Genomic DNA, 27,616 nt, shown 5'->3' on the forward strand with positions numbered 1-27,616 from the left:
ATTCCTCTAAGCCCTGGTAACCTTCTGCATAAGAACCAGGAAGATGTTTTGAATGTACACCCAAAGCCAAGTTTAAACTATGGGGAAAATATGGTCTTGAGAGTTAAAGTCAAAACAAATCTGTCAGTGGACAGATTACTTTCTTTTCCTAAATTTTAGGATTTAACATTTTCATAGAGTCTATCTGAGAACAATCCAAAGAAATTATTGAACAATTAAATAATTTCAGTCTCCTAAATTAACAATGATTTAGATGCTACAGTTAGTTTAATATCTATACCCCAAGGTCTACCCTAGTGATCCATATCTGGAACTATGTTTCCCAGCTGTACTCAGTAAACCCAGATGTTGGCTAACATTTCCAGACTGGTTGACATTGAGAGGTGAAAGGGCAACTTTGGGGTGGGGCAAGATTGTCCTAAAAATTGAAAACTTTAATCTCAGAGTAAGAATTATTTGGTGGGAGGACAGCTGGGTCACTCAGTGAAGTGAAACACACACCTGTTGGGCTTTAAAAAACAAAACCAAAGAAACTATAGTAAAACAGTGTTATAAATTTTCTATTACCTTACTCACCACTTTATTTATACAGCTCTAATCACTACCATTTTACCTACCTATCAATTAAGTGATAAGCATTTATCAAGCACCTACTAGTATGATGCACTGAAATCACTGCTCTCAAGGAGCTTCCACACTCCTGGGAGAAAACATATGTGTGTGCAAATTTATAGAGAATACAAAGTAGTTTAAGCAGGAAGGCCATTAACAGCTGGAGCAATCAGGAAAGGACGCATATAGAAAGTAGAGGGATATAAAGGAAATTAGGAAGAATGTCCTAGGCATGGAGAAGGAAGTGAAAAGACACATAGAGGGAAGTTATATGTGAAGGGTGGGAACAAGAGGCCAGCTGGACTAGACTAGAGAATGCAAGAAAGGGAATAACTCATAATTTCAGGAGTTCATATCCTAGGGTCCATGAAGAGATTTCAGAATGAATAGGGAAAAACTTTACTTCCTTATTTTCAATAATCTTTAGCTGGAATTTCGCATTTCCTTCTATTATGAATTAACAACAACAAAAAATTAACATTATTCTGAAAGGGTGTCCATAACACAACATTAAAAACCAATTTGTGAAGGGCTTTAAAAGCCAAATGAGTTTTTATCTCATTCTAGAGGCAATAGTCACTGAAGTTAATGAGTAGGAAAGTGATTTGGTTAAATTTATGCTTAAGGAAAATAATTTAGGTAGCATTATGGACAATCTTTTGACTATAACTTAAAAGAAGAAAACATTGTTTTTGTTATAATTCTAGAAACAACTGGATTAAATTAAAGCTAGAGCTATAGTTATATTTATTTCCAAATTTGATCATCTTAAAAAATTTTACATTTTCTTAAAATGTTTTTTTAAAAATTCACTATTTTAAACTAAGGGCCAGTGTCCTATAAAGCAGGAGGAGACACCTAGTGGTATTACTATTTACTGAGAACAAGAGGAGGTATTGCAGAAATACTGACCTTAACCTGAGTCCAGTGAATTTTTCCACTGAAACAGTCTGAACAGTTCCACAAAAAGTTCCAGATGTCCTTAAATTAGGGGTTCCAGTCCCTTCACTGGGCTTGTTTCCAGAAGTAGATCTGAGTGCCGGGGAATATGAATTTGGTAATGATCTTGATGTTGGAGGAGGACTCTTGTGTTCTAAAGAATTAACAAATAAAAAAGATTTCTAAAATCATACTTATAAATTCTATTAAAAAATAGAAAAGATCCATTTTTGTTAACTAACTGATCATGAAAAAGGAAAGATCTAAAAGGTCATTCCCAGTCCAATCTCTAGAACCTTAGTGAGATTACATTTACTAAGGTGCCATTGAGAGCAATGCATTAAAAGACAATGGAGGAGATGCAACCTTTCTTTAGAAATAATTAATGGAGGGAGCAGCTAGAGACAGAGGTCCTGAGTTCAAATCTAGACTCAGATACTTCCTAGCTTTATGACCTAGGAAGCTACTTTACACCCCCATTGCCTAGCCCTTACTACTCTTCTGCATTGAAACAATACAGTGTGGATTCTAAGAGGGAAGGGAAGAGTTTTAAAAAAAAAAGAAAGAAAGAACTAATAGAGATTCACCAGGATATACAGGTCAAATCCTATTAAAAGGGCTGACCAAAATATCTACTTATGGGATCTAGCTGTTTTGTACTGAATGTTGTTTGAATTAAGTAGAAAGTTTAGTTAGTACTGTACTCCCTCATGAGTTTTGACCAGTATGATAATCTGTGTTCTTCTGTAAAGAGCAATTTTATAACAATAATAATTCACATTCAGATAGGCTTTTAAGGTTTAAGAGTGCCACTTCACAATAATTCTGAGGTAGAAAGCACAAACATTATGATCATCTGTTTTACAGATGAGGAAACTAAGGCCAAGCAATGCAAAGTAACTTGGCCATGGTCATACTGTAAGTTTGGCAGGCAGGATTCAAACCCAGTAACCTCTCTTTAAGTACAATACTCTTTCCACTGTACCCCACTGAGGCTCAGAGAGAGGGTGGGGTGATTGAGCTGATAAATACAGGCAGTCAGAACTTGAATCTTGGGTCTAGTGTTCCTTCTACTTGCTGCTGCTATATGATGAACTTGGGCTAGCTTGACTTCATTTACGATTCTTGACTACTTTAGTCATTTCTTATATGAGCTCAGCTTAAATTTTTACAAACGAATTTACTAAAGACCAACCCTAAAACATAGATTGTTCAGAAGAGTCAGCTTCTAGACCATTATTTAACTTAACACCTACTTCTTCTTGCCTAAAGCTTTTCTAGATGCTGGGGAAGATGAAAATTAATAAACACAGGTTCCTCTCTTCAGAGACACTACTATATCACTGAAAACACAAGAAACCTATTTACTTTTATAATAATGAGAGAATGATAAAAGGATATGATAAGTAACATTATTACTTTAGAAACAATTAAGCAATCAGAGGTCGGGGAGAAAGAAAAACAATGTGAGCTGGAGCACTATACCTGGCAGTAAAACTTTTGGCTTCTGGGCTACTTGCTTGGGTTTTGGCAAAGCAGGGATGTCCAGCTGGGCAGAAAAAAAAGATGACTCCTGAATCTTCTGAACTTTCCTCTCCTTAAGAGGGAGGAGTGGAAGTCTACCTAGTTGATCAAAAGTAGATGAAATTAATAAATTTTTAGAAAAGACATCAAAGGCAGTTCTGCCACTTGTTTGCCTAAACATGTGGCATTAATTTCTTTATAATGAAAATATGGATTATCCACAGATGTAGGATAGAATTGGCCTTATTACCAGATGATTTCTGTGAAGGCTCTGGATTTGCAGATTTCCCAATTGCAGTCTTTTTAAGTTGTTCTTGTAAAGTCTTCATCTGCTCTTGCAATCTCTTTAATTCATCTAGGAAAGAAAAAATACTTGTTTCTAAATTGGGCCAAAGTTCAAGGTAAAACATGATGAAAGAATACTGAGAATTCCATTGAGTAATTCTATTAAGTCCTGAGAATTTCAAAACAGAATTAGATACCTAGAATCTATGGTAAATATTGGCCATTCAAAGTAGCACTATAGGGAAGTGGTATCAAACTCAAATGGAAACTGGAGGTCACTAAACCGTACAGGAGGTCACTAAACCGTACATGGGCCACTTATACTTATTTTTAAAAAGACACATTAACAGCATCTAAATTCTATTGTATTTTTGTTTTGTTAAATATTTCCCAATTAGATTTTTATCTGGATACAGTGGCCCTGTGCTTGACAAATCTATTTTAGTGGGCTAATTTTTTTTTGCCAACTCCCTCTCTTCCCCCCAAAACCCCAGTTCACACTTGGGCTAGATAGATGGAAATTTGTGCTAAAACAACTATAGACAAGTATCTGTATAGTTCTTTTTTTTCAAGTACAAAAGAATTTAAATACTGATGATATATATATATATATATCCCCAAAACTTGGTGCCATATATAAAATATAGCAAATGTCAAGTCCTACAATAGTAGAAATGAAAACTAATGTGATGACCTAAGTTCAATTGTATGATTAGAGAACATTCCAGAATTAGATGGACATACTACTTGATGTCCTTTCTCAAAACTGATCATTTCATAAAGGCTGCTAAGGACTTAAAAGTCACTGCTCTGCTTATTAGGTCCAGTGTTTCATATTATATTAACTATAACTGAAATAATAAGTATTTCTCAAGTATCTATTCTACTATCTGCCAACCACTAGGTATTCAAAGAAGAAAAAATGCAATAGTCCCTGACATTAAGACTCATATGTTATAATTGAGGAGATAAGTCTATTCAAAACAAGCACAAGGCCAGTTTTTTGGAGGGTAGAGAATGCTGGGAACAAATAGCTGGGAGGAACAGGAGAGGCGTTGTGGAAGGTGTTGCATGAGTTGAATTTTGAAGGAAACAAGAGATTCCAAAGAGATAGACTGAGGCTGGGGCATTCTAGATAGGGAGGAGCAGAGCAGTCTCTATAAAAGTGGGACAATGGAGTTGAGTAGGATGCTTGAGTACTAGTAAGAAGGATGATTTGACAAGACTATAGGGCTTGGTATGGGGAATAATATATTATAAAACTGGAAATGTAGGATTGGGCCAAGATATGAGGAATTCTGAAAGCTAAACACAGGAGCTTATTTTTGATCCTACAGGCAAAAGGGAGCCCATGAAGTACACTGAAGAGGGAAAATTCCTTCAGACCTACACTTTAGAAAAGTCATTTTGGCAGAGAGGGAAATGACTTGAGGTGGGAAACTAATTACAAGGTTATTGCATTAATAAGTTCAACTGGGAAACGGTTACAGCTTAAACTAGGGGGTTAACTATGGGAGTTGAGAGAAGGGTAGACAGAAGAGGAAGATGGGAAAGATGTTGTAGAAAGAGAATCAACAAAACTTAGCAATTTATTGGCTATGTGGAGTTAGGTGATATGAAGAGTTGAGGATTGACTCTAAGGTTGTGGACCTATGTGAAAACAAAAATAGTAATGCTTTAGACAGAAATAGGGACATTCAGAAAGGTGGTGGGTACTGGGGGGAAATATATGCTAAAAGATGAACAGTGCTATGAACCATCCAATTTATTCTAAGATATTTTTGTTGACAATGAATATTATTATGCCTCTGTGTACTATTATACAAGATTTTTAAAAAGTATACATTATTGATCTTTAAACTCAGTTATAACCATGTAATAAGAGGTTGGTTTTATGAAAAGTACCAAACTTAATGGCCTTCATCTAAATAGTGAACATTAACCATTATTTTGAATTAGAACATTAATTAGTTCTGTGTACCTTGCAACTCTTGGTTACTCTTCTCTTGACTCGAAGCCAGGGGAGGTACAGGACTTAATCTTAGTGACTGCACTGTGTCCTGGGCTTCTTCATTCTCCTCATCTGTCAAGTCATTGACATCTCCAAAGAGAGTGGCCACATTTTCTTTTTGGTCTCTAGATTCCTCTTCCAGAAGCTCATCAATCTCCTCTTTGTAAGATGAACCATCACTATCGGCATCAAAGAGATCATCGAATTCATCAGGCTCTCTGGCTTCTTCTGTCAAGAAGCCATTCTGTCCTGAATCACATTCTAAAGCCGATTCATTTTCCTCAAGCAGCTCAGTAAGTAGAGTCAGGTCATATTCTTCCTCTGGAAAAGGGAAGCAAATCAAAGGCAAGTCTGAGGAAAATTGGTTCTTCAAAAGAGATTGGAAAAATAATGAAAGTTTTGAAAATGTTTTTTGAAATGATGACCTTTACAATTTTACCCATCTTTAGGTATTATCTCTCCCTTAGCACCTACCTCTCAAGGATGTTGTAAAGATAACATGAGCTAATGCTTGTAAGGTAGGTGGTGCTATATTGATGCTTATTATTATTATTACTTATTCCCCTTTTACTACTTTCTATAGCTACAACCTAAGAGAATATTAGCCTGTAACTAAGATCAATATATCTAGAAACCTGTAAAAGGTTGCTAATGAAAACTAAACAATGGGAAAAAAATTAGAATGTATTAAACATATAAAACTCTAATTAGGAGGTGCTTTATTTATAGAATGTAAACTCCTTGTAGAAAGGGACTAAGCATTTATATAGCACCTATGTGCCAAACACTGTGCTAAGTACATTTACTACCATTACCTTATTTGATTCTTCTAACAACTCTAGGAAGTAGGTGCTATATTATCCTCAATTTACAGTGGAAGAAGCTGAAGCAAATAGAAGTTAAAGAACTTGCCCAGAGCCACAAGTCTAGTAAGTACCAGACAATGGATTTGAACTCAGATTTTCTATATTCCAGGGGCACTCTAGCCATTGATAGGCTTGGCTACCTATAGCCTCAGGGGCAAAAGCTGCCTAGAATTTGTATTTATATCCCCAGTGCCTAGTACACAGTAGGTGTTTTAAGAAATGCTTACTGTTAAGGACATTGAGGAGCTTGAGTGACAGTTTTGCCTGAATTCACACTGTAAGATTAATTCTAATTGTTGAAAAAGTTTGTTGGCATCTTTCCTGATACCAAGTCTTTCTAATTAATCACTTCATTATTAATTTAACTCAGTTAATTTCTTCTAAGTACATTTGTTTAACTATATTTTCCCTTGTTTCTTTACTTCGAATCTACCCCTGTAAAACAGTAAGTAAAGAAACAGAATATGGAGATATGTCAGTATGTGAATTCACACTAATCCAATATCCAGGCAGCTTAGATAGCTAAATGGAGAAAATACAAAAGGTGATTGTTCACACTTTTAAAGTTATACCTTTATTGAAAAGATTATTAAGATGATGTTTCATTATCTAGTAATTAGCAAAAGAAACTCAAAAGACCTTGCAAACTAGGGAGTAATTGTTCTGGGAAAAGGGTGAAACAAAGGAACATTACTTGGACTTACCATCCATGTCAAGAGCACAGCTGATACGGGAACTTCAAAGGAGGAACCAAATATGATCGTGAGAGAAAATGCTGTAACAAAAACATAAGTATTAGATTGGATGGTAGCAAGAATTGTTATTCTCTGACTGGTGAACTTTTAGCATTATCTAGTTGAGGCCGGAATCACCAAACTACATTCAGACTCCATATATTTCTCCCCTTCTCCTACACCAAGTTCCACCAAAAGTTCTTGGCATTTGAATTATAAGTAAACGCCTAGAAACCCAGTGATTGTTTTGAAAACTTCTATTTATTTCCCCAGGGATAGTTTCATTCAAAACTAAACAAATGGAATATTTGACTATAAGAAATCTTATTGGCTTCTTCAGAATGCAAGAAACAATAAGGACCATTTAACAGATAATAGTCTTTGCCCTCAGGGAGGTACCATTCTAATTGGGGAAGACTATACAAAGAGGTAAGTGGGTATGGGGGCAGCTGGGTGGCCCAGTGGATTGAGCCAGATCCAGGGATGGGAGGTCCTGGGTTCAAATCTGAACTCAGATACTTCCTAGCTGTGTGACCCTGGGCAAGTCACTTAATCCCCATTGCCTACCCCTTACCACTCTTCTGCCTTCCAAGATGGAAGGTAAGATTCCAAGACAGAAGGTAAGGGTTAAAAAAAAAAGAGGTAAGTGGGTAGCTGGGTAAAGGAGCTCAGACGTGGGAAGTCACAAGGAAAGTGGCTAGATCCACTGGTAACCAAAGGACAAGCGCTATCCAGATTCAATGGCACAGTGGCCAAAGAGGAACAAATTCAGAACAAAAGGGGTACCCTAGGGTAGGGATAAGGGGGAGAAATAAGGAGCAAAAGACAAGATGGTATAACTATGGTCAGGAATCTGGAGCCAAATAGCTATAAAGGGCTTGGTAAGTTTACACATGTTCAGTCCCCAATCAAATTGTCTAGGTGACAGGGAGGTAGCTCTAAAGATGAGAGGGTTTCACATCATTCCGCCTCAATGTACTTATGTTTCAGTCAGAGTAGTTCTTATCCCCAGAGAAATAAGCTACCTCTACCAGTATGTTTGCATCCAACTCCGGGAACAACCTTCCCACATCTCTGCCCTTTCGAGGGTAGCAGAACTTGAGGAGGTTGTCCAGAACAGTGCCACTCCTTCCTTTCCTCTCCCTCTCTTAATTCTATCATCTGGCTTTCAACTTCCTCATTCAATTGAAACTGTTCTCTTCCCAAGTTACTAATGAATTCTCCATTGCCAAATCATATGGCTTTTTCTCAGTCCACATCCTTCTAGACCTCAGCAGCCTTTGACACTAAAGATCATTCTCTTCTCCTGGATACTCCCTCCTCTCTAGGTTTTTGTGACACTGCTCTCTTCTGGTTTTCCTCCTACCTATCTGACTAATTCTGTAAAACTAAGTCTTTTGCTGGATCTTCTTTCACTGCACTTCCATTAACTGTGGGTGTCCCACAAGGTTCTATCCTGAACCCCTTTCTTCGTCTATACCAGTGATGGGCAAACTTTGTAAAGAGGGAGCCAAAGGAAAGGAAATGCTCATGTGTCAGTCTGTTTCTAAAGCAACTCTTTCAAAGTTTCATTGTATTGTATCCTACTCACTGTATTAGGAAGAATGTCGCACAGCCCGATAGAACATTTCAGGGGGTCACATCTGACCCGAGGGCTGTAGTTTGCCCATCACTGGTCTATACTATTTTATTTGATGGTCTCACTAGCTCCCAGGGATTCAATGATCATCTCTATACTGATTATCCTCAGGTCTATTTTCCAGCCCTACTCTTTCTCCTTATCTCCAGTCTAGTATCTCTGGAGTGCCAATTAGAGATCTCAAACTGGATGTCCTGTAGATACCTTAAAACAGTTTAGTTCAAAATGGAATTCGTTTCTTCCCCCATTGCCAGGCTCCCTCTCATTTTCTTACCTTCCCTATTCTTGTTGAGAGTATCACCTTCCTCCTGATCCCTAGGCTTGTAACCTACTAGTCATCCAAGAACTCTCAGTCTTATCTCCCTACCCATACCCAATCAATCTGTTGACAAATCCTACTGATTCTACATTCACAGCATCTCTTGTATAAATCCCCTTTTCTGATGTAGCTACCACCTCTGAACAGGCTTCTATCACTTCACACCAGAATTACTGAAAGGTTGGTCTTCCTGTCCTGTCTTTCCCCCATCCAGTACATCCTCCATTTAGCCAACAAACTGATATTTCTAAAGCACACGTCTGACCACGTTGCCCATACTCAATAAACTCTAGTGGCCCTGTTACCATCAGAATAAAATGTAAAACTCTCCAGAATTCAAAGCCCTTTACAATTCCCCCTCCCCTCCCTTTCCCACTATTCTTACAATCTAAAGTCTTCAAAAAAGATAATAAAACCAAGAGGCTAAGCAGAGTGAGCAAGGAGCTCTGGAGGCAGCCAAAATGTCCAATCCAAAGGAAAAGGCAGGAACAGAAACAAAATGTGAACCGTGTTCATTGGAATGGGTCACTGATAGGAGCAGACCAAGCCAAAAAGGAGCTGAGAAATCAGGGTCAGAAACAGAGAAGCTGAATAAAAGAACACAAAACTAAGTTACTGTGAAAACAGGTTGAGTGACAAGGAATGCTTTTCTGTGGCAGGATTCCTGGTGGAGATTATGTATTTATGTTGGGAAGGCACCTTAAGTGCTATCTTAGTAGCATTAAAATTATTTTCTACACACTTCAAAATAAAACAAAACAAAACACAAATGAGTTCCCTCTGTTGATTTCTTCTAATCTACCCTGCATTTAGCTTGTTTGTACATAGTTGCTTGTACATTGTGAGTTCCTCGAGAGTAGGGACTGATTTTTACCTTTTTTAGGTATCTACAACACTTAGCACAGAGTTTGGCATGTAGACACTTAATAAATGTTTACTGACTGATTGACTAGAAGTCATTCCCTTCTGAGTTTCCCTCTTAGACTTCTTTTCTTTCTTGAGGATCAGTTCCAATGCAGTTGAGTATACTTCCTTCCTCAAATTTTCTTAGTATATATGGTCAGAACTTCTTTTGCCACTACTACACCCCCTCGAAGTATTATGCCGATTTGTGCAAATGCTGTACCTCTCCCCTCCTCCTTTACTACCCTTTGAGGGTAGGTACAAAGTTTTATCTTTGTACTCTAGACTAGACTAGACTAGCACCACACATATAATAAAATAACCACAAAATGTTAGTTGAACTGAATTTCATTCTGTTTAAGGCCACTGTTAAAAATGCAAATCCTTGCTAGTCTTTATTGTTGTTGAGTCATTTTATTCATATGACTCTTCATGACCCCATTTGGGGTTTTCTTGGCAGGTAGTGAAATGGTTTGCCATTTCTTTCTCCAGCTCATTTTACAGATCAGAAAACTGAGGCAAACAAAATTAAGTGATTTGCTTAGGGTCACATAGTTATTAAATGTCTAAAATTGAACTCAGGTCTTAGGGACCCCAGGCCTAGCATTCCATTTACTGTGCCAGCTAGCTCTTTATGGAACTCAGCAGAACTTGATATAAAAATTCAAGCAGAGACTTTTTGAATATGTTAAATAACTCAGGATTCCTCAAAGGCTCGATTTTTTCTTCTATGTATTGAAATATATTGGCCTTTATAGGCTCCTGTCCTTTACAAAGCCATTAGCAAGTTTTAGTCACTATAGAGAAACAGATTAGGTTTATAGGGTATATGTGTTACTCACAACATTTTGGTGTGTAATTTCAATTTATTACTTTTCAGCCACATCTGGATTTGGTATTAGTATATTTGTGACCAAAGTCAATCAGCTTGTCAAGAAGCATTTGTTAAAAACCAACCTTGTCCCAGACACTGTGGCAAAGGTTGTGTACACAAAGAAAGGAAAAGATCAGTTCTAGCCTTTCAAGGAATTCAGACTAAAGGAAGTGTGGTGTGTGTGTGTGACATGAAAACTATATATAAAACTATAACCAGTTCATGGGAAGGCATTAAAATTAAGGAGGCCTGAGAAAGGCTTCTTGCAGAACCTGGGACTTTGTTTATTTTATGAATTCTAATATTTTAGTTTAGTATATCAGCTCTTACCCCGCCCTGCCACGGGTAAGTTACCCAACCTCTGCAATTTTCAATCAGTTCCTCCCGTTTTGTATTTTAAAGTCAAATAGTGTCAAACTTGGAGAAGTCTGGGAGGTGAAGTTTTTGTTGTTTTTTTTTTCTTAATAGCTAACCAAACTTCCTATGCAAGAATATGATCTCATTTTATTCACTAAGCATCCTGAAACATATGTGGCTCACATACTGGTTGAGATTCCAGTTCCGGTATTCAGCAAAAAGTTAGCCTCATGAACTGATCCTTAAACTTCCTAAGTTTAGACACACTGAACAGATTCCTACCCCAGTCTCGAAACTTAGCGAAGTAGAAGTGAAAGGACGTGGGTTCAAATCCTGTCTGACTTCCTTTGTGACTTAAAAACATTCACTTGGTCTCCCTGAGATTCAGTTTTTTCATCTGTAAAACTGTGGGGTTTGGACTAAACGACTTTAAATCCAGTATTGCTCCTCCTGCCGAACAATGACGAACAAAGAACGAGGGCACCCCTACTCCCAAATATCTCCAACCTAGGACGCCAGCCTGCTACCCCCCAGGAACGTGCGTCCCCCTCAATCCCGCAAACCAGCCGATCCCTCCGGCGCGGGATCCCCTTCAGCTCTGCCCAGGGGCCCCTTCCCCTCCCTGCCTCCCAGACCGACTCACCGACGGAAGCTCCGCTCAGCCAAGATCCTAACCAGGGAGCAGCCGGCATTCCCCGCCAAATTTTTAATTAGGCTCCACCCCTACTTCTGACGGCAGGGCGTTGGCGGGCTTTCGGTCGCTCTGCGGCCCGAGTTGATTGGCTGAGGTGGTGTGCCTGGGGACGCCAGAGGAAGGAGCCGCAGGTCACCGTTCTCCCCGCCTCCGCTCCTCGTATGGAGAGCAGCGATAGGACAGTTTCCTTGAGAAGGGCAGGACTTCCGTTGTATCCTTGCCTTCTGCTCAGGTGAGCGAAGGATATCGTTTCCTGCTCAGTCTGTTTTTCGGTGTCTCGAGTTCTTTTCTTCTTCGTGGCGGGAGGGAAACTGGAGCTAACCCTGCAAACACTTTCCCCACGTAATAGCTGCGTTATTCTTTGCTAGCGCTTCGCCTCAGTTTCCCCTTCTCAGGTTTGGGGCCGCAGGTTTGTTATTAGGCTGGCAGCTGCTTTTTAAAGTTAGAAATGTGAGTAGTGGGGTCTAGAGGGCAGGGCACCTAGGGATACCAGAGCTAGGTCCAGGGTACTTGGATTGGGGTCCGTGACCCCCCCCCCTTTTTTAAAGCATTTTATTAACTCAATATAGTTGGTTTTCTTTGCAATCTTATTTATTTTGTACATTTAAAAACGCCATTGCCAGAAGGGTCCAACGCTTCACTAGACTTGCCAAAGGAGTGAGCCAGAACCCCCAACCCCCGAAAGGTTTAGAAAGATGAGGACAGTTAAGCCCAGAGAGGGGAATGAAATGTCCAGGTAACATGAGCCTGGTGGAAGCTGTGCCAGGATTTTTGGTCCTTTGACCCCAATGTCTTTTTTTGCAGTTTCCTCTCCCCTTATCCCTAGTGCCTGTTCTCTGCAGGACCGACCCTTGGTCTTTTTAAAAATTATTTCTCTGTACTTTCTTCCTTGGCATTTGTAATTGCTCTCACAAATGAAAATAATATGTAGCATTTGCAGAGTATTTTAAGGTTTGCAAAGTGCTTTTTAAATAGTTTATTTGATTTCCTGGTGATAGGTGCCATTATCCCCATTTTATTGATAAGGAAATTGAGGCAGGCAGGTTTCAAGATTTGCACAGGCTCACTCAGTTATTGAGGTAAAATTTGACTCCCAAATTCAGTCAAGTGTCCAGAACCACATTTGTTATCAGGGAGTCCAACTCTCTTATTTTACAGATGAGGAATCAATGAAGCAGAAGTAGATGTTTTGCTAAAACTAGCTTTCTCCATAGTCCAATAAATGCTGGCAATTTGATCTTTAGTTCCTCTGCCTCTTCAAAAACCAGCCTGTATTTTTGGTAATTCTGGGTTCACATGTTGCTATAGATTGTCACCTTACATGTATATTATATCATGCAAAATGTTATCCAAGAGCAGTTAGGTTTATGAGAAGCAATGCTAATAGAAGTATTTTTTTTTAAAACTCTTACCTTCCTTACCCTCCATCTTAGAATCAATACTGTGTATTGGTTCCAAGGCAGAAGAGTGGTAAGGGCTAGGCAATGGGGATTAAGTGACTTGCCCAGGGTCACACAGCTGGGAAATATCTGAGATCAAATTTGAACCTAGAACCTCCTGTCTCTAGGCCTGGCCATTGAGCCACCCAGCTGCCCCTAATAGAAGTATTTCTAAAGGCCTTAATGAGAATTTAAAGGACTACATAGTAGGGCATTCTGTAGCATCAAATATGATGGTCTTAATTGATGACTAGCTGAATAACTGCCTAGAAAACAAGTATGGGGCGTATAGTTAGTATTAACAAGATTATAAAGACCCTGGAGTGGTAGAGACCTCTCTGAACTTATGTGGCTAAAGGTTAACCTAAAGAATGAAAGTACCTTATTCATTATAGAATGTGCTTCTGCTATGGCATTTTTATTCTAGTGATGCCATTGGACCCAAGATCAGGACCTTAATGGGAATCATTAGGACATAGGCAGAAGAGTACTGAATCTGGGCAAGGAATAGTTAAGTGGAAGCCTTTTGGTAATCTCATGAAATCCCTAGTATTGCTCTATGCTGGAATTCTCACCTGCTTTCATATAGTAGAAAGGGCCCATTAGAGGAAAGGAAAAAGTCCCAAAGATATGGCAAAGCAATCTCCTCTGGTCATACTTGAGAATTTAGTTAAATGCTGAGTATTCTAGCACCTTGGTGATTTATTGAGCCTGTAGCTTAGTGTTGAGGAAAGAGTATGACAAACTAGAACAGTGGTTCCCAAACTTTTTTGGCCTACCGCCCCCTTTCCAGAAAAAATATTACTTAGCCCCCTGGAAATTAAATTTTTTTTTAATTTTAGTAGCAATTAATAGGAAAGATAAATGCACCTGTGGCCATCACTGCACCCCCCCCCGGATCGCTGCAGCACCCACCAGGGGGCAGTGGCGCCCACTTTGGGAATCACTGATATAGAAGAAGCCTATCTATGAAAGTTATCACTGCCAAAGAAATCTTCACAACAGCAAGATGGTGGGGTACAGGTATGAAAGCTCAAAACTCTGAAAATCATCTCCAACCAACCTTAAAATAACACTTCAAAACAAATACTGGAGTGACAGAACCAACAGAGATGGAGTGAGGCAATTTCCCTGAAAACAACTTGGAAGGTAGGCAGAGAGTATCTGTTTGGAATAAGAAGGGACTGCAGCCTGAAAGCAAGGCTGTATCAAGGAGCATCAGCAAAAACCAATAGCAAAGCTTCCCTTCTCCCACTACTCAAGGTTCAGAACCCAGGCCAAGAGAGCATTGAGACCCTGAGATCTTGCCTAAGCCAACAGCAGAGTACCCCACAACCCTTTCAGTTCCAAGCCCCAACACAAGATAGCTCAGTGTGCCAGCAAACCAACAGCAAGCCCTGGGGGGAGACTGAGTCAGCAGTGGGAGGGAGCTTCTAGAGCTCTCAACCTACAGGCCATCATACCGCCTTAAAAGAGTTTAAACTTGGGGGCACACAGAACTAGGTTTAAGGATAGCAAGAGAAAAAGACTGAAATTTATGAACAACTCCACTGCCAAAGGGAGACCCATGACAAAAAGGTCAGAGACAAGTAGGAGATGGATGGAGATAGGCTAAATTCTAGTTTGGAGACGGTCAACATGGCCATGGAGTAGTAGTGTTCAGGCTGCAATGATTCAGATAATATGAACCCTCACCTGTGGAGATCAACCATAGTTGAATGTGGCTTGTAAGGGTGAGCCTTCAACACTTTTCTTGATAGGTTAGACAACAAACATTGATTACTGTATGCTGTGTGTTAATTAATACCTAATTTTTTGTTCTCACTTCATTCTCAAGCCTTCACCTTTGCTTTGGCCTCTTCATCTCCTTCAAGATCCTAGAGGTAACCAGTTGAATATACTGTCATTTACCTTTAAATCTCCTACCTCTTTGTCCTATCCTGCTTATTTCCAAATCCCATCCCTGAATTACTATATACATCCCATTTGAAAGCAAATAGAGGAAGCCACAAACTATGCTACCTGAATTCACTAGTTTGTTATCTTTCTAGTCTGAACCAACACTGCTACACACCAATCCTGTTTCATTCTATTCTACTCCTTTTTGCATCTCTCTCCTCTCTAGGTTTTCTTTTTTTTCTCTTTGTCTTTTATACCCTTACTTTCTGTCTTAGAATCAGTACTAAATATCAATTCCAAGGCAGAAAAGTGGTAGAGGCTAGGCAACTAGGGTTAAGTGACTTTCCCAGGGTCACACAGTAAGGAAATATCTGAGGTCACATTTGAACCTAGGACCTCCCGTCTCTAGGCCTGGCTCTCAAGACCCTGAGCCACCCAGCTTCCTTCCTCTTTAGGTTTTCTTTATACCACTCTTGTCTTTCTTCCTACATGATTTATCTCTTTGTTCAAACTAAACCTATAGACTTGGGGAATACCTTGGGGTTCTATGCTGGGTCCTCTTCCTTCTCTACCCAAGCCTATAACCTAGTAATAATCCTTGACTCCTTGCTCTTCCTTACACATTCCATCAGTTCCTAAGTTCCTACGTCAATCCCTATTCTTCATTTAGACAGATAGTATCTTAGTTCAAGTCTATCACCTCTCACTTGAACTATTGCAATAACCTAACTGAACTCCCTGCCTCAGATATCTTCCTTCTTCATCTATGTTCCACATAGTTGTCAAAGTGATATTCTTAGAGAAAAAGTCTGAGCACATCACTTCCCTCCTCAAGAAGTTTCAGTGGCTCCCTATTACCAATGTTCAAATACAAATTCCTTTGTCTAGGATTTAACACCCTTCACAACCTGACACTTTCTTACCTTCCCATCATTCTTACTTTACTCCCCACTGTTTATTGTCCAGAGACACTGGCTTCTTGCTGTTCTTCAAAACAAAGCACTTCAGAATCTAGGTCTACTCTCTTACCTGCTTTGCCATTTGACCAGGCTTACAAAATATACATGGCCAGCTTGAACTAAAATATACAGTTTCCCTACACAACTCAACGAAAATGAAACCCAAAGATAATACAAAGAGACAAAATATGCTAATTCGCTTTCTTAATTTTTTTCTTTTTAGTCTGTGGGGTTGCAGGCTTGGGCTTATTTTTAAGACTGGTTCAAAACTTGCTAGCCAGTTTGAACTGAACTCACTTAAGGACATCTAAATATGAGAACTGGCCTCCAGAAACTAGATTTGTCATGTACAGAGAATTAAGCAAACAGGATTAGCTAGTTATATGTATATAATTTAATACAGAAAAATGCATATTAAGAAATTAGTCAATATACATATAAGAAAAAATCTAAAATATTTAAAAGCAGTTTTATTTTGCAATCATTTGTTTTTATGACTTAAGATGTAACTTGATCATTTAAGAAAATGAATAAACATCTGTTCTCTTGTCAACAAGTGAATAAGCATCTACTGTACAAACCTATTTGTGCTTAACAACTAAAAAACAAATTCAACTTCTTTACACTGTGAACTCTTTCATAAAGTCAAATAAACCTAACACTTAACCTATTTCACATATGCCCACAATTTTTTGTTTTCCCCATCAAGTTAAAGCGCATGGTGCCCAAATAAAAAGCATACAAAAAAAAATTCTAGTATGCTTACCCTAGCTATAGTAAAGTATAATGCAAAAAAAAAAAAAATCCCAACAGGATTTATTTTAAGTGGGTAATGAATAAAAAGAACTGTACAATTAGAAATACTTCAAACAGGTAAGTCTATTTCTTGATTAAACCTGTAACCACTTCATCTTTTCAGCCTACTTACAGTGCTTTAAATTGATCAGTGAAGATTAACTTCTGATTACATTAATATATTCAGATATTATGGTGTAAAGCTGGCATAAACCAAACACAAAAAATGAAGCTCTTTTAAATGGAGTCCTTTATGGACAGTGACTATTTAACACCCACAGAAGTTTTTTTCTTCTAAAACAAATGTAATGGGCCAAAATATTTGAGGGAAAACACACAAAGGTACAGCTCTTAGAAGATGAAGTTCAACATTTACCAGAAAGGTTTTTTGTTTTTGGTGGAACATTAACAATTATATAATGCAATCCATAACATGAATCTGCAGTGTATCTATGTCTGGCAGAATTTCTCCACACTTGGGGCAGGAATGGATTGGAATGTTTCTTTGCTGTTGCTGTTGCTGTTGCCTCCAGCTTCTATCATCAGTTCCTGGAACAAAACAAAAAGCTCATCCACCTTAATGAATTAGCTATTGTAAATGAGGACTTTTTAAAAAACATATTCATTTTGATAAGCTTAAGTTTATAATTTAGCAAGTAAAATTAAACTACTAATATTAACTTTTAGTGGGTTTAACAATAATTTATAATTGAAGCTATTGCACTAGATACACAAATTACAGGAAAAATCATACTCTTTAAAAGTTGGCATGGGTGGTAGAGGCTATGTAGCCCAACCTTCTATCTACAACATACAACATTCCCTTACACATTCTTTGAGTCACTTGGCCCCAGCTCAAACACTTCTGGTGACAAGGAACTCATTATTTTTACGCAACAGCATTTCAAACTTGAGTTCTGGGTAGAAAATGGAAATAATTTAGATGTGTAATGACTAGATCGCTAAATAAATTATGACACTGCAGTGGAAACATATAGCACACTAAAAAAATGCATACCAGGAAATGTCAAAAGACACGAATGATGAAAAGTGCAGTCAGCAAGATCAGAAGACCATACACACAGGCTACATTGATAGAGCCATTTTATATGTGGCAGAAGGTTTGGTTTCACATTCTGAACATGTTAGCTATGAGACCATGAGCAAATAATTTAGCCTCTCAGTACAGACTTCCATCAAATACAGATGTCTCTATCTGGGGAAACCCCACACATCTACAGTGCCAAGCTTTCCCATTCCTTCCTGTTCCCAATCCCCAAAGGGAAGCAGAGTCAAAGGGACTCTCACTGTGGATGGTCTTGGAAGGGGCCCACAGCAAGGGCATCCTTTGTCAGTTTCACAGCGTTAGAGCTAAGGAATCTCAGAGACCATTTAATTTGAACAAGAATTCTTTCTACAACATGTATGGTTCTTTTTAAAAAATTATTACAAGATAATGCAATGATTGTATTTATTAATTTATTCCTTGTTTTGTGCACTTATCTTTGTGTTATTAATCTTGTAATGTCTTTTAAAAGGGCTAATACCCTACACAATCACAGATAGGTACACATATACAGCTCATTAACATCCCTCCCTTCCCTTATTACCTTCTATGAATATATACTTCAAGCTATATTTTTGTGATTAATTTTCCCCCTTAAAGTTGTCTTTGAAATTCATTTTAATCTTGTCTTACATAAGTAAAAATGCTTGGTGGAGGCAATAAAGTATGAAGCATCCAGTATGATTTGTCCTAGACCTGCCCCCAAAGTCTTTGTATCCTAATAGGTGGTCAGTAAGTCTTTGTTGAATGTAAATGTCAATAAGAGGCATTGTTTATTCTTTAATGACATAATACTTGAAATGTTTGAGTTAAGTGATTTGAAATTTGTCCAGCATTGCCAGAAAAAGTTTAAAAACGGATATAGCCTAAGCTTTAAAAATGGGATTTCTGCACTATTAATGATCATCATTAAAATTGAATTGTAGCTATCAGTTGGTTATCTTCTGGATTACATTTCTCTTCTACTTATCCTAGTAAAATACATGTTTCTTAACAGCAAGGGGAAGAGCCAGGCCTGGAGCCTAGAAGTCCTGAGTTCAAATGTGACTCAGCTACTTCCAAACTGTGTGACCATGGGTAAATCACTTACACCCAGTGGCAGCTCTTACTGTTCTTCTGCCTTGGAACTATCTATTCTAAGACAGAAGGTATGGGTTTAAAAAAAAAGAGCAAGAGACCTATCTTTGTATATCCCCATATATTGCTACATGATAGGTTTTCAGGAAATATTTAACAGAATCTACAAAACAAGGATGATGCCTTTCTCTCCCCATCTAATACCAAACTCAGAAACTTTGTGACTTTTGGAGTTGATACTTCAAAGTATCTGTAATTTAAATAACTAGGTTACAACCTCTACTGAGACTGCAACCCCTCCAAGCACTGGGGATGATATTCATGAATTGCTGTGATATAAAAAAATACAAACGCTGTTCATTATTTGGTAGACAATCTTATATAGTGATGATCCCTTTTGAAATGGCTTTGAAATTTATTTTGACCTGACTTCACCAAATTTTAAATGTTGGGGATGGAGCAGAATGAGAGATGTGTCGCAGAGAGGGTAAAAAACACAATTCCTTGACAAAGCCATATTCTAAGCTATATTTGATAGCACCTGCCAGGGTTTGTGTTCCTGGTGGCATGACCTTTGAGAAACCTAGGCCAATTCCCATTGCCCAGAAGTAGGAATTTAGTGAAGTGTATTATTTTTGGGATAAGTTAAATACACATACACACACACACACACACACACACTCTCTCTCTCTCTCTCTCTCTCTCTCTCTCTCTCTCTCTCTCTCTCTCATACATATAATCTGATTCTCAAGCCTATGATAGAAAGTCATATTTTCCGAAGCACTTTGATAGTTTTGGGGAGTATAAAAATTTGGTTAGTGTTGAGAGGACATTACGCTTTGTACTATGGAAGTAAAATAATGAGTTTAATAATTTACCTCTCTGAACAAGGTAGGGTTGCTGGTCTTGTTCATTTGTTGATCTGGCCCCATGACGGCTTTGCAGTTCCATCAAAGACTGTCTGCTAAGAATAAAAATTAGTATATACTGATGATGTTTTAGAAGAGAACTAACAAAATCAAAGACTGTAATAATATTAAGATATAAAATAAAAAAGAGAGAACATGGAAAAACAGACAGTATAGCCTGAAGTCAGAAAGACCTAGATTCAGGTCCTGTCTCTGACAGTCTGGAAGATAGGTGGCAACAATAGAGTATTTGCTGTGGAGTCAGAAAAACATGAGTTCAAATGTGGCCTCAGATGCTATTATTGTGACCCCAGGCAAGTAATTTAACCTCTCGCAGCCTTAGTTTCCCCATATGTAAAATGAAGATCAGAATAGTACCTATCTCACAAGGTTGTTGTGAGGCTCAAATGAAATTTAAAGTACAATATAAATGCTAGCTATTCTATTGGCTGGGTGACCCAAATACATCTTTCTAAAGAGTTCCAAGCAATTTCCAAGACTAGAAATTATAAAAAGTTGCCAGCCTACATCACTGGAAGGACCTTTCACAATGGGCATTCCCTACATTGATGAAATCACAGGCCTATTTCATCTACCCCTACTTTCAAGATCCTTCCTCATCTCCAAAATAAAGCCAAAGGTAGAAAAGTAATCTATGTTCTTATAGAAAAATTAAATAATATTGCTTGAATACAACATAGTCCCAATAAAAGTTGAAGTAAAAAGTCAGAAGTTTAATACTGTCTTTTCTAACACTAAATAGTTAAAAGTATTTTTGTTCATATACAGAATAAAAAGTTTTTCTTTAACATATATTTATTTTAATTTTGTGAAGATTTGATCCATTGAGATTGCAAAATATGACTCCCAAGTCCACAATGACATATTTTATCTCTGAAAGATGGCATTCCAGATGGACAAAATTCCTTAATGAATAAATCTTATATCCTCAAAATAAAAGCATCACCAGGGAGTTATATTTCTCCTCTAAAAGCCTAAGTAGTAGGAATGGCCACAATGCAAGGAATTTAGTAGCTGATTCAAAAGAGATTGAATTTTTGTCAAAATAACTTATCTATTGAAGCACTTCCAATACTATTTACAGAACATCAAGCCTCAACTTCCCAATACTAATCAAGCCTGTAAAATGGGCATAATTCAGCTAATGTAAATTAGTATTTGGCCAGGAGAATAAAAAGCAGACCATGAGTCCTGTGTAGGTCATGGTACAGTGGAAGGATTTGCACTCAGTGGAATTGGATTGAAAGGATTCTGCCATATAATTCCTAGAATGCTTTTCCTCCTCACCTCTATTTCTTGGAATCCCAAAGCTCAGCTCAAGTGCTGTCTCAAAAAGTGCTTTGCTAATTTCCTCAGGTGTTACTATTCCCATCTACCTCCCCCAAATTACCTTGTATTTATTTTCTGTTTGATTATCTGTATACATGCTGCTTCTCCCCCAAAAGAATGAAAGCTTTTCTTAACAGCCATTGGTTTTGGGGATGGCCCCTCAAAAACAACTCAAGCACACACCACAAGGTTATCTTCTGTGCATCTAATGAGATCTTTTCAGCTTTCACAGCTCCAATTAAATAATCTGAAGCATTAGTTCAGCATTTGAAAGCTACTCTATTAATATATAAGACAAATGAGTCCTAGCCCTTCATCTAATACAGTTCGTTTGTTTTTCAAAATAAAGGAAGCCAGGTGTTGTAGCATGTGCCTGGAATTCCTGTTTGTAGGGAGGCTGGAGCTCCAGGAGGTTAGGAGTTCTGAGCTATAGCAGGCTAAGTTGGTTGATGTCTGCACTAAGTTCACCATTGATTTGGGGAATTCTATGAAAAGGGACTATAGATGATAGAAGAGCAGATCTGTTCTAGAGACAAAGCAGTTCAGAGTTCCTGTGCCAATCAGAGTGGAAGTAAACTTGTGAAAAACTCATGCACTTTCAGCCTTGGTGAGATAGGAAGACCCAGGTTTTTTTTTGTTTTGTTTTTTGTTTTTTAAACCCTTAACTTCTGTATATTGGTTCCTAGGTGGAAGAGTGGTAAGGGTGGGCAATGGGGGTCAAGTGACTTGCCCAGGGTCACACAGCTGGGAAGTGTCTAAGGCCAGATTTGAACCTAGGACCTCCCATCTCTAGGCCTGAGTCTCAATCTACTGAGCTACCCAGCTGCCCCAGAAGACCTAGTTTTTAACATATACTACTATGCTGTCCTGCCTATCAAAAACCAAAACAAACCCTTAGACTTCTCTAAGTTTACAGGCAGTTTTGTGTTATAGGGGAATAAAAATAGTTCTGCTGAATATAAAATCAAGCTCCAAGTCTGTACTGCAATCTATTTCAAGTTTGCTTTTTACTTTATCTTACCTGCTTCCATCTTCAAAAACATTATTTTCTTTCAACAAAAATGCCAGCTGCAATGCCAGTTGCTCCTTCTCTTCATGAATCTTCTCTCTTGCTGCCCTCTCAGCATGGAAGTCAGAACAATAAACCTCCATCTGGTTAAAAAAAAAATTTAAATTCAACCCACTATACTTTTCTATGCACTGCCAACAATACATGGCTCTTGCTGCCATCTGCAGGGTAGTTGGGAAAGACGAATATAATGACCACTGCCTAAAACCATCTCTTCTCAGATTTATCAGCACAAAATACCTAGATAAAAATGTCAATTAACTTTAATATTGAACTGAAATTCTTTACTCTTTTACCCTGATTGTCATCTTCTTTCCACCAATATAATTCACAAATCCCTCTAGGCCTTAGTAGATCATTTTGATAAGCTGCTGTGACCAAAGTTCACCAATTGGTGACTAACCTTCTGATAAGCTTCCATTAACTCAGCAAGTTAATTTTTCTGATAGCAGATGTATAGCCTGATGGCAGATAAATGTATGCAAGAGGTAGAGAAGTGTGCATGGTGCCACCATCACTCATTGGCTAGAGTGACTACTCCAGCCACTCTCCATAAATGGATTTGAGGCCCTCCTTGACACTGAGCCTATTTTCCCACAACTCAATTGCTTTGATCTGTGACACTAAACTTCTAGAAAATGACAAAGGAGGCAATGTGGCATAGTGGAAAAGTAACCAATTCTATAATTAGAGGAAATTAAAATTCTATCTCAGATGAATACCACCTCAGTGACCTTGGGCAAGTTAATTAACCCACTTAAGCTTCAGTTTTCTTTTATGTAAAAGTAAAATGCTGGACTAGATAATTGCTGTGATCTCTTTAAGCCTCTAGATCTATGATTACCTCAATCTTCCATTACCACTAAAAATGCAAATGGGTGAAGACTGCTTCTGACACCAAGGATACTACCCCAACACCAACTCCTTTCTTCATACCAAATGGAGTCAGAAGAGTAGGGCTGCAACCTTAGGGCACACTTCAAAATTAGGTATGAAGACTTCCTCAACTCAGAGCCCATTGCCAGGTTTACCTATTCTGTCATGCATCATTGGAAAAACATCAGACTCTGTACTACTTAACCACTAAGTAGTTAGACATGAAGCTCCTGGGCAAGACCAAAAAATCTCAGATACCAGACCCAACAAAATTACAGTATATCCTGGATATTTTAATGGATTTTCATCATCCTGACCATTTGGGGATGAGATAAAGAACTGACATTGAGTGTGAGTTCAGTCAATCATCTGGGAGCCCAATCCTTGTATTTATGTAATTGACCCAATTGCAATGCTGGCCTCTAATCACTATTCCCTGATGTTCAGAGAAAGAACTGGCTTGTAAGAGTAGTCTCAAGACGATAAGGTGAAAGGAAATAGTGAGCTGTTTCTGATGTCCTTGAAGAACATGGCATTTATTGCCAAAATTCCTGACTATACAGACTGGTACCAGAAGAAGCCTCACTATTCTTTCCAGAAATGGAAGAGAGCCTGGGTCTAAGGGAAAAAAAATCCCAATTTAGGAAGTAAGGCTAGAAAAGTAAATAAACACAAGAAAATACTAATGGATAAATATTGGAGGTAATAATGCTCAAGATACTAAAAAGAAGAAAACAAACCTACATTGTATATAAAGCCTCAAAAATAGTATATTTGCACAAAGCTCTCCTGAATTTTTTTTTTTTTTTACATTTTTAAACTCTTAACTTCTGTGTATTGGCTCCTTGGTGGAAGAGTGGTAAGGGTGGGCAATGGGGGTTAAGTGACTTGCCCAGGGTCACACAGCTGGGAAGTGTCTGAGGCCGGATTTGAACCTAGGACCTCCCGTCTCTAGGCCTGACTCTCAATCCACTGAGCTACCCAGCTGCCCCTCTACTGAAATTCTGCAAAGGAAAGGAATAAAAAATTAGTTTAAAAATGATCATATAAATGAGAAGATATGACAAGAAAAGAATTAAATGTTATAGGAAATAATTGGAAAGAGAATACAGCTAGGTCCCAAGTAATGTGTCCTTTTGAAGTGGCTGCATTATTTGAATTCATACTGCATATTTCCACTGAGTTAGAACCAATTAACTTTATTTTATATAATTAATAGTTTTGAATGGTATGAATTCAAATACATGACCATTTCAGTATTTTGCACCAATTGGGACTTAACTTTCAATGTTCAAAAGTAAGACTCCTTGAAAATTAAATTGGAGATCAAAGATTCCAAATACAATAAATATTGGAACAAAACAAAAAACCAAAAATTATCAGAAAATGTTAAGATCTCACCTATCAAAATATAAGTGAAGGAGAGATCTCTAAAAACCTGTGTTAAAAAACAACAACCTAGGTGCTGTATTTTAAGAAATAATGAACAAAAACTGCCCAGACTTATTAGAACCAGAAGGCAAAATGAAAACATAAAGAAGAATCTACTCATCAGTCCCTTCCAAGAGACCAAATCCAGAGCTTTGAGGGAAAAGAAGAAAAACTGCAAAACATCCAGGAAAAAAAAAGTTCCAGTACCAAAAAGGCAGTCAAACACACTGAAAATGCTATGAGGAAGAGGAGAGCAGGAATATTCCAGATAGCAAAATAAAAAAGAATTGAGCTAGATAAAACATCTTACATTCAATGGAAGATTCAAAGATAGAATGGGGAAATTTTTCTCACATAATAAAAGAGGCATGCAAAAAACAGCTTTTAAAAAGTGGAGGAGAAAATAAGGAGGAGGTTACAGTAGCTCAAAAGAGAGAATAACAAACAAATTCAGTTGGGTATAGATATCTATCAGATTCAATAAAGGTATAAGAAAAGGGGATAAGAGATGGTGCAGGTGATAAAAAGGTAGGGCAGTTTAAGGGAGGTAGAGGACAGAAACAAAATAGACTTTTATGGAGGGACAGGATAAAAAGAGAGAAAAAGAACAACTGAAGAAAACTGGATCAAGCAGTTAGGAATTGTTAACTATGAATGAAAATAGGATGAGCTCACCAATAAACTAAACTGATAGCAGAATGGATTGGAAAATAGAATCCCAAAATATGTTGTTTACAAGAGACACATTTGAAACAGAAAGATACAGAGTTAAAATAAGAGGCTAGAGAAGAATCTATTATGCTTTAGCTGAAGTGAAAAAAAAAAAGAGAGGTAGCAATCGATCTCAGAAAAATAAAGGAAAAAATAGATCTAATGAAAAAAAGATAAAAAGAAATTTTGCTAAAAGGTACCATAGATAATAAAGTAAATAAAAAAGATTTACATTAAGTTTCTTGGATAATGGCCTCATTTTTCAAATATATAGGAAATTGAGTCAAAATTCCCCAAATGATATATGGTCAAAGTATATGAACCAGGTGGCTTTCAGAAGAAGAAATCAAAGCAATCTATAATCATATAAAAATGCTCTAAATCACTACAGAGAAATGCAAATTAAAACAAATCTGGAGCACCACCTCATACTGATCAGAAATGACAAAAGTTGGATCAGTTGAAGGAAAATAAGTACACTTACTGATGGTGGAGTTTATGAACTTGTCCAATCATTCTCCAGAATGATTTGGAACTAAAACCAGTTCTTGCTTAGGTTAAGCGAACTGTTCTGCAGAACCTCTCCTTCCCCGCCCCTTTTTGCTGAAACTTCCACCTTGGGTACAAAGAAATCTGTAATCAGCCTGCCCACCTGGGGTGAATTTGTACAATGTGAATTTATGAAAAGTGAGGACTATCTGTATGCCAAAATTGCTATAAAACTGTGCATATCCTTTGACCCAATAATACCATTAGTAGGTCTATACTACAAAAAAGATAAAAGAAAAAAGGGCCTATATTTATAGCAGTTCTTTTTGTGGTGGAAAAGAATTAGAAATGGAATGGTTGCTCATCAATCGGGGAATGGCTGAACAAAATGCAGCATATAATTGTGACAGAGTACTATTGTGCTATAAAAAATGACAAGGGATGTGGATTCAGAAAAAAACATGAGGATGTATATAAATGAACTAATGCAGAGTAAAGTGAGAAGAACCAAGAGATTATTATGTACAATAACAGCATTATTAAAAATCAACTGTGAAAAATTTGGCCACTCTGATCAAACCAGGAGATTATTATGCACAATAACAGCAATATTAATAATCAACTGTGAAAGACTTGGCTACTCTGATTGATACAATGATCCAAGACAGTTCTAAGGCCTCATGATGAAAAAATGCTATCCACCTTCAGAGACAGAACTGATGACCTCTGAGTGAAAACTGAAGTATAACTTCCTAGGGTTTTCGGTGGTGGTGATAGTGTTTATGTTCTGTGTGATGGAGCCAATATGGAAATTAAGTTTTGCATGATTTCACATGTATAATTTATATCATTTTGATTGCCTTCTCAGTATGTGTGGGAGGGAGAACATTTGGAACTCAAAAAAATTTTTAAATGTTAAAAATAAGTAACAGGGGGCAGCTAGGTGGCTCAGTGAACTGGGAGCCAGGCAGTCCTGGGTTTAAATTTGGCTTCAGGCATATCTTAGCTATGTGACTTAGGGCCCAATGCCTAAAAAAAAACCAAAACAACTTTATTTTTTTAAAAAGAAACTTTTCTGATTGTATTCTAAAAGAAGTGACAATTTAAATGAAGTGGGTGAACAGCTATAATATACCATATCCAGATGAACAGAAATAAGAGGATTTTAAAAATCCAACCCTAGAAAAAAACCTGAACAAGCAATAAATGAACCCCAAAGAAAAGCCATATGAATTTACCAATAAATTCTATCAATTATTTGAGAAATAATTATTTATAATAGGAATCTTAAACAGAGTACATGTCCTAACACACTGAAAAGCTTAGGGACTCTCTCAATAACATTATGTGTTAGAAGAACAGTAAAAAGACTGGGAAGGAATAGTCTGCTAATGCAGAAATACATACTCTTTGCCCTTTCTTAGTAAAATGGAGAGAAATCATTCCAATTACATTTTAAAGACTGACAACATGAATATCTAATTTTAAAGGACAATGAAGAAATCCATACAAAAATATCATATGTATACTAAATACTGCTAAGTGTTGTTATGCTGTTATTTCACAATGAAACAAACAGTAACTTAAGTGATGACTAAATTTACCAAGAATAAAAATATATTTATACCTGAGCTCGGAGGATCGCCATAGTCTCCAGGTCTTCTTCTTGCTTAGCTATAGTCTGCTTCATCTCATCCATTTGCAATTGTTTGGAAGCCAGGGCTCTCTCTGCTAGTTCAAGCTTTTCATTTAGTTCTGTCATCACTAATCTGTCAACTTTTTCTGCCTGT

At 37.7% G+C, this 27,616-nt stretch overlaps 2 protein-coding genes across 3 annotated transcripts in view; both read right to left on the reverse strand.

The window, feature by feature from the left end:
• Positions 1–14,908, reverse strand: part of MCM10 (minichromosome maintenance 10 replication initiation factor) — a 56,971-nt gene extending 42,063 nt beyond the window's left edge. Inside the window, exons 1-6 of the mRNA XM_044679059.1 lie at positions 14,892–14,908; positions 11,791–12,080; positions 5,342–5,692; positions 3,326–3,430; positions 3,037–3,174; positions 1,525–1,705 (exon numbers count right to left, since the gene is read on the reverse strand). Of these exons, the coding sequence (XP_044534994.1) occupies positions 1,525–1,705; positions 3,037–3,174; positions 3,326–3,430; positions 5,342–5,692; positions 11,791–12,080; positions 14,892–14,908 (1,082 nt within the window). The remainder of the gene's footprint in view (positions 1–1,524; positions 1,706–3,036; positions 3,175–3,325; positions 3,431–5,341; positions 5,693–11,790; positions 12,081–14,891) is intronic.
• A 1,517-nt stretch (positions 14,909–16,425) lies between these two features.
• The window catches only part of OPTN (optineurin), a 43,972-nt gene continuing 32,781 nt past the window's right edge, over positions 16,426–27,616 (reverse strand). The window contains exons 11-14 of one of the 2 annotated variants that reach the window (XM_044677464.1): positions 27,454–27,612; positions 22,272–22,402; positions 19,871–19,953; positions 16,426–17,398 (exon numbers count right to left, since the gene is read on the reverse strand). In XM_044677464.1, coding sequence (XP_044533399.1) covers positions 17,262–17,398; positions 19,871–19,953; positions 22,272–22,402; positions 27,454–27,612 — 510 coding nt within the window. In that variant the 3' untranslated portion in view covers positions 16,426–17,261. Of the gene's footprint in view, positions 17,399–19,870; positions 19,957–22,271; positions 22,403–27,453; positions 27,613–27,616 lie in introns of both variants that reach the window. The other variant, XM_044677462.1, reaches the window with a different exon arrangement.

This window comes from Gracilinanus agilis, chromosome 5 (genome assembly GCF_016433145.1).
Source record: "Gracilinanus agilis isolate LMUSP501 chromosome 5, AgileGrace, whole genome shotgun sequence".
Classification (NCBI taxonomy): Eukaryota; Metazoa; Chordata; class Mammalia; order Didelphimorphia; family Didelphidae; genus Gracilinanus; species Gracilinanus agilis.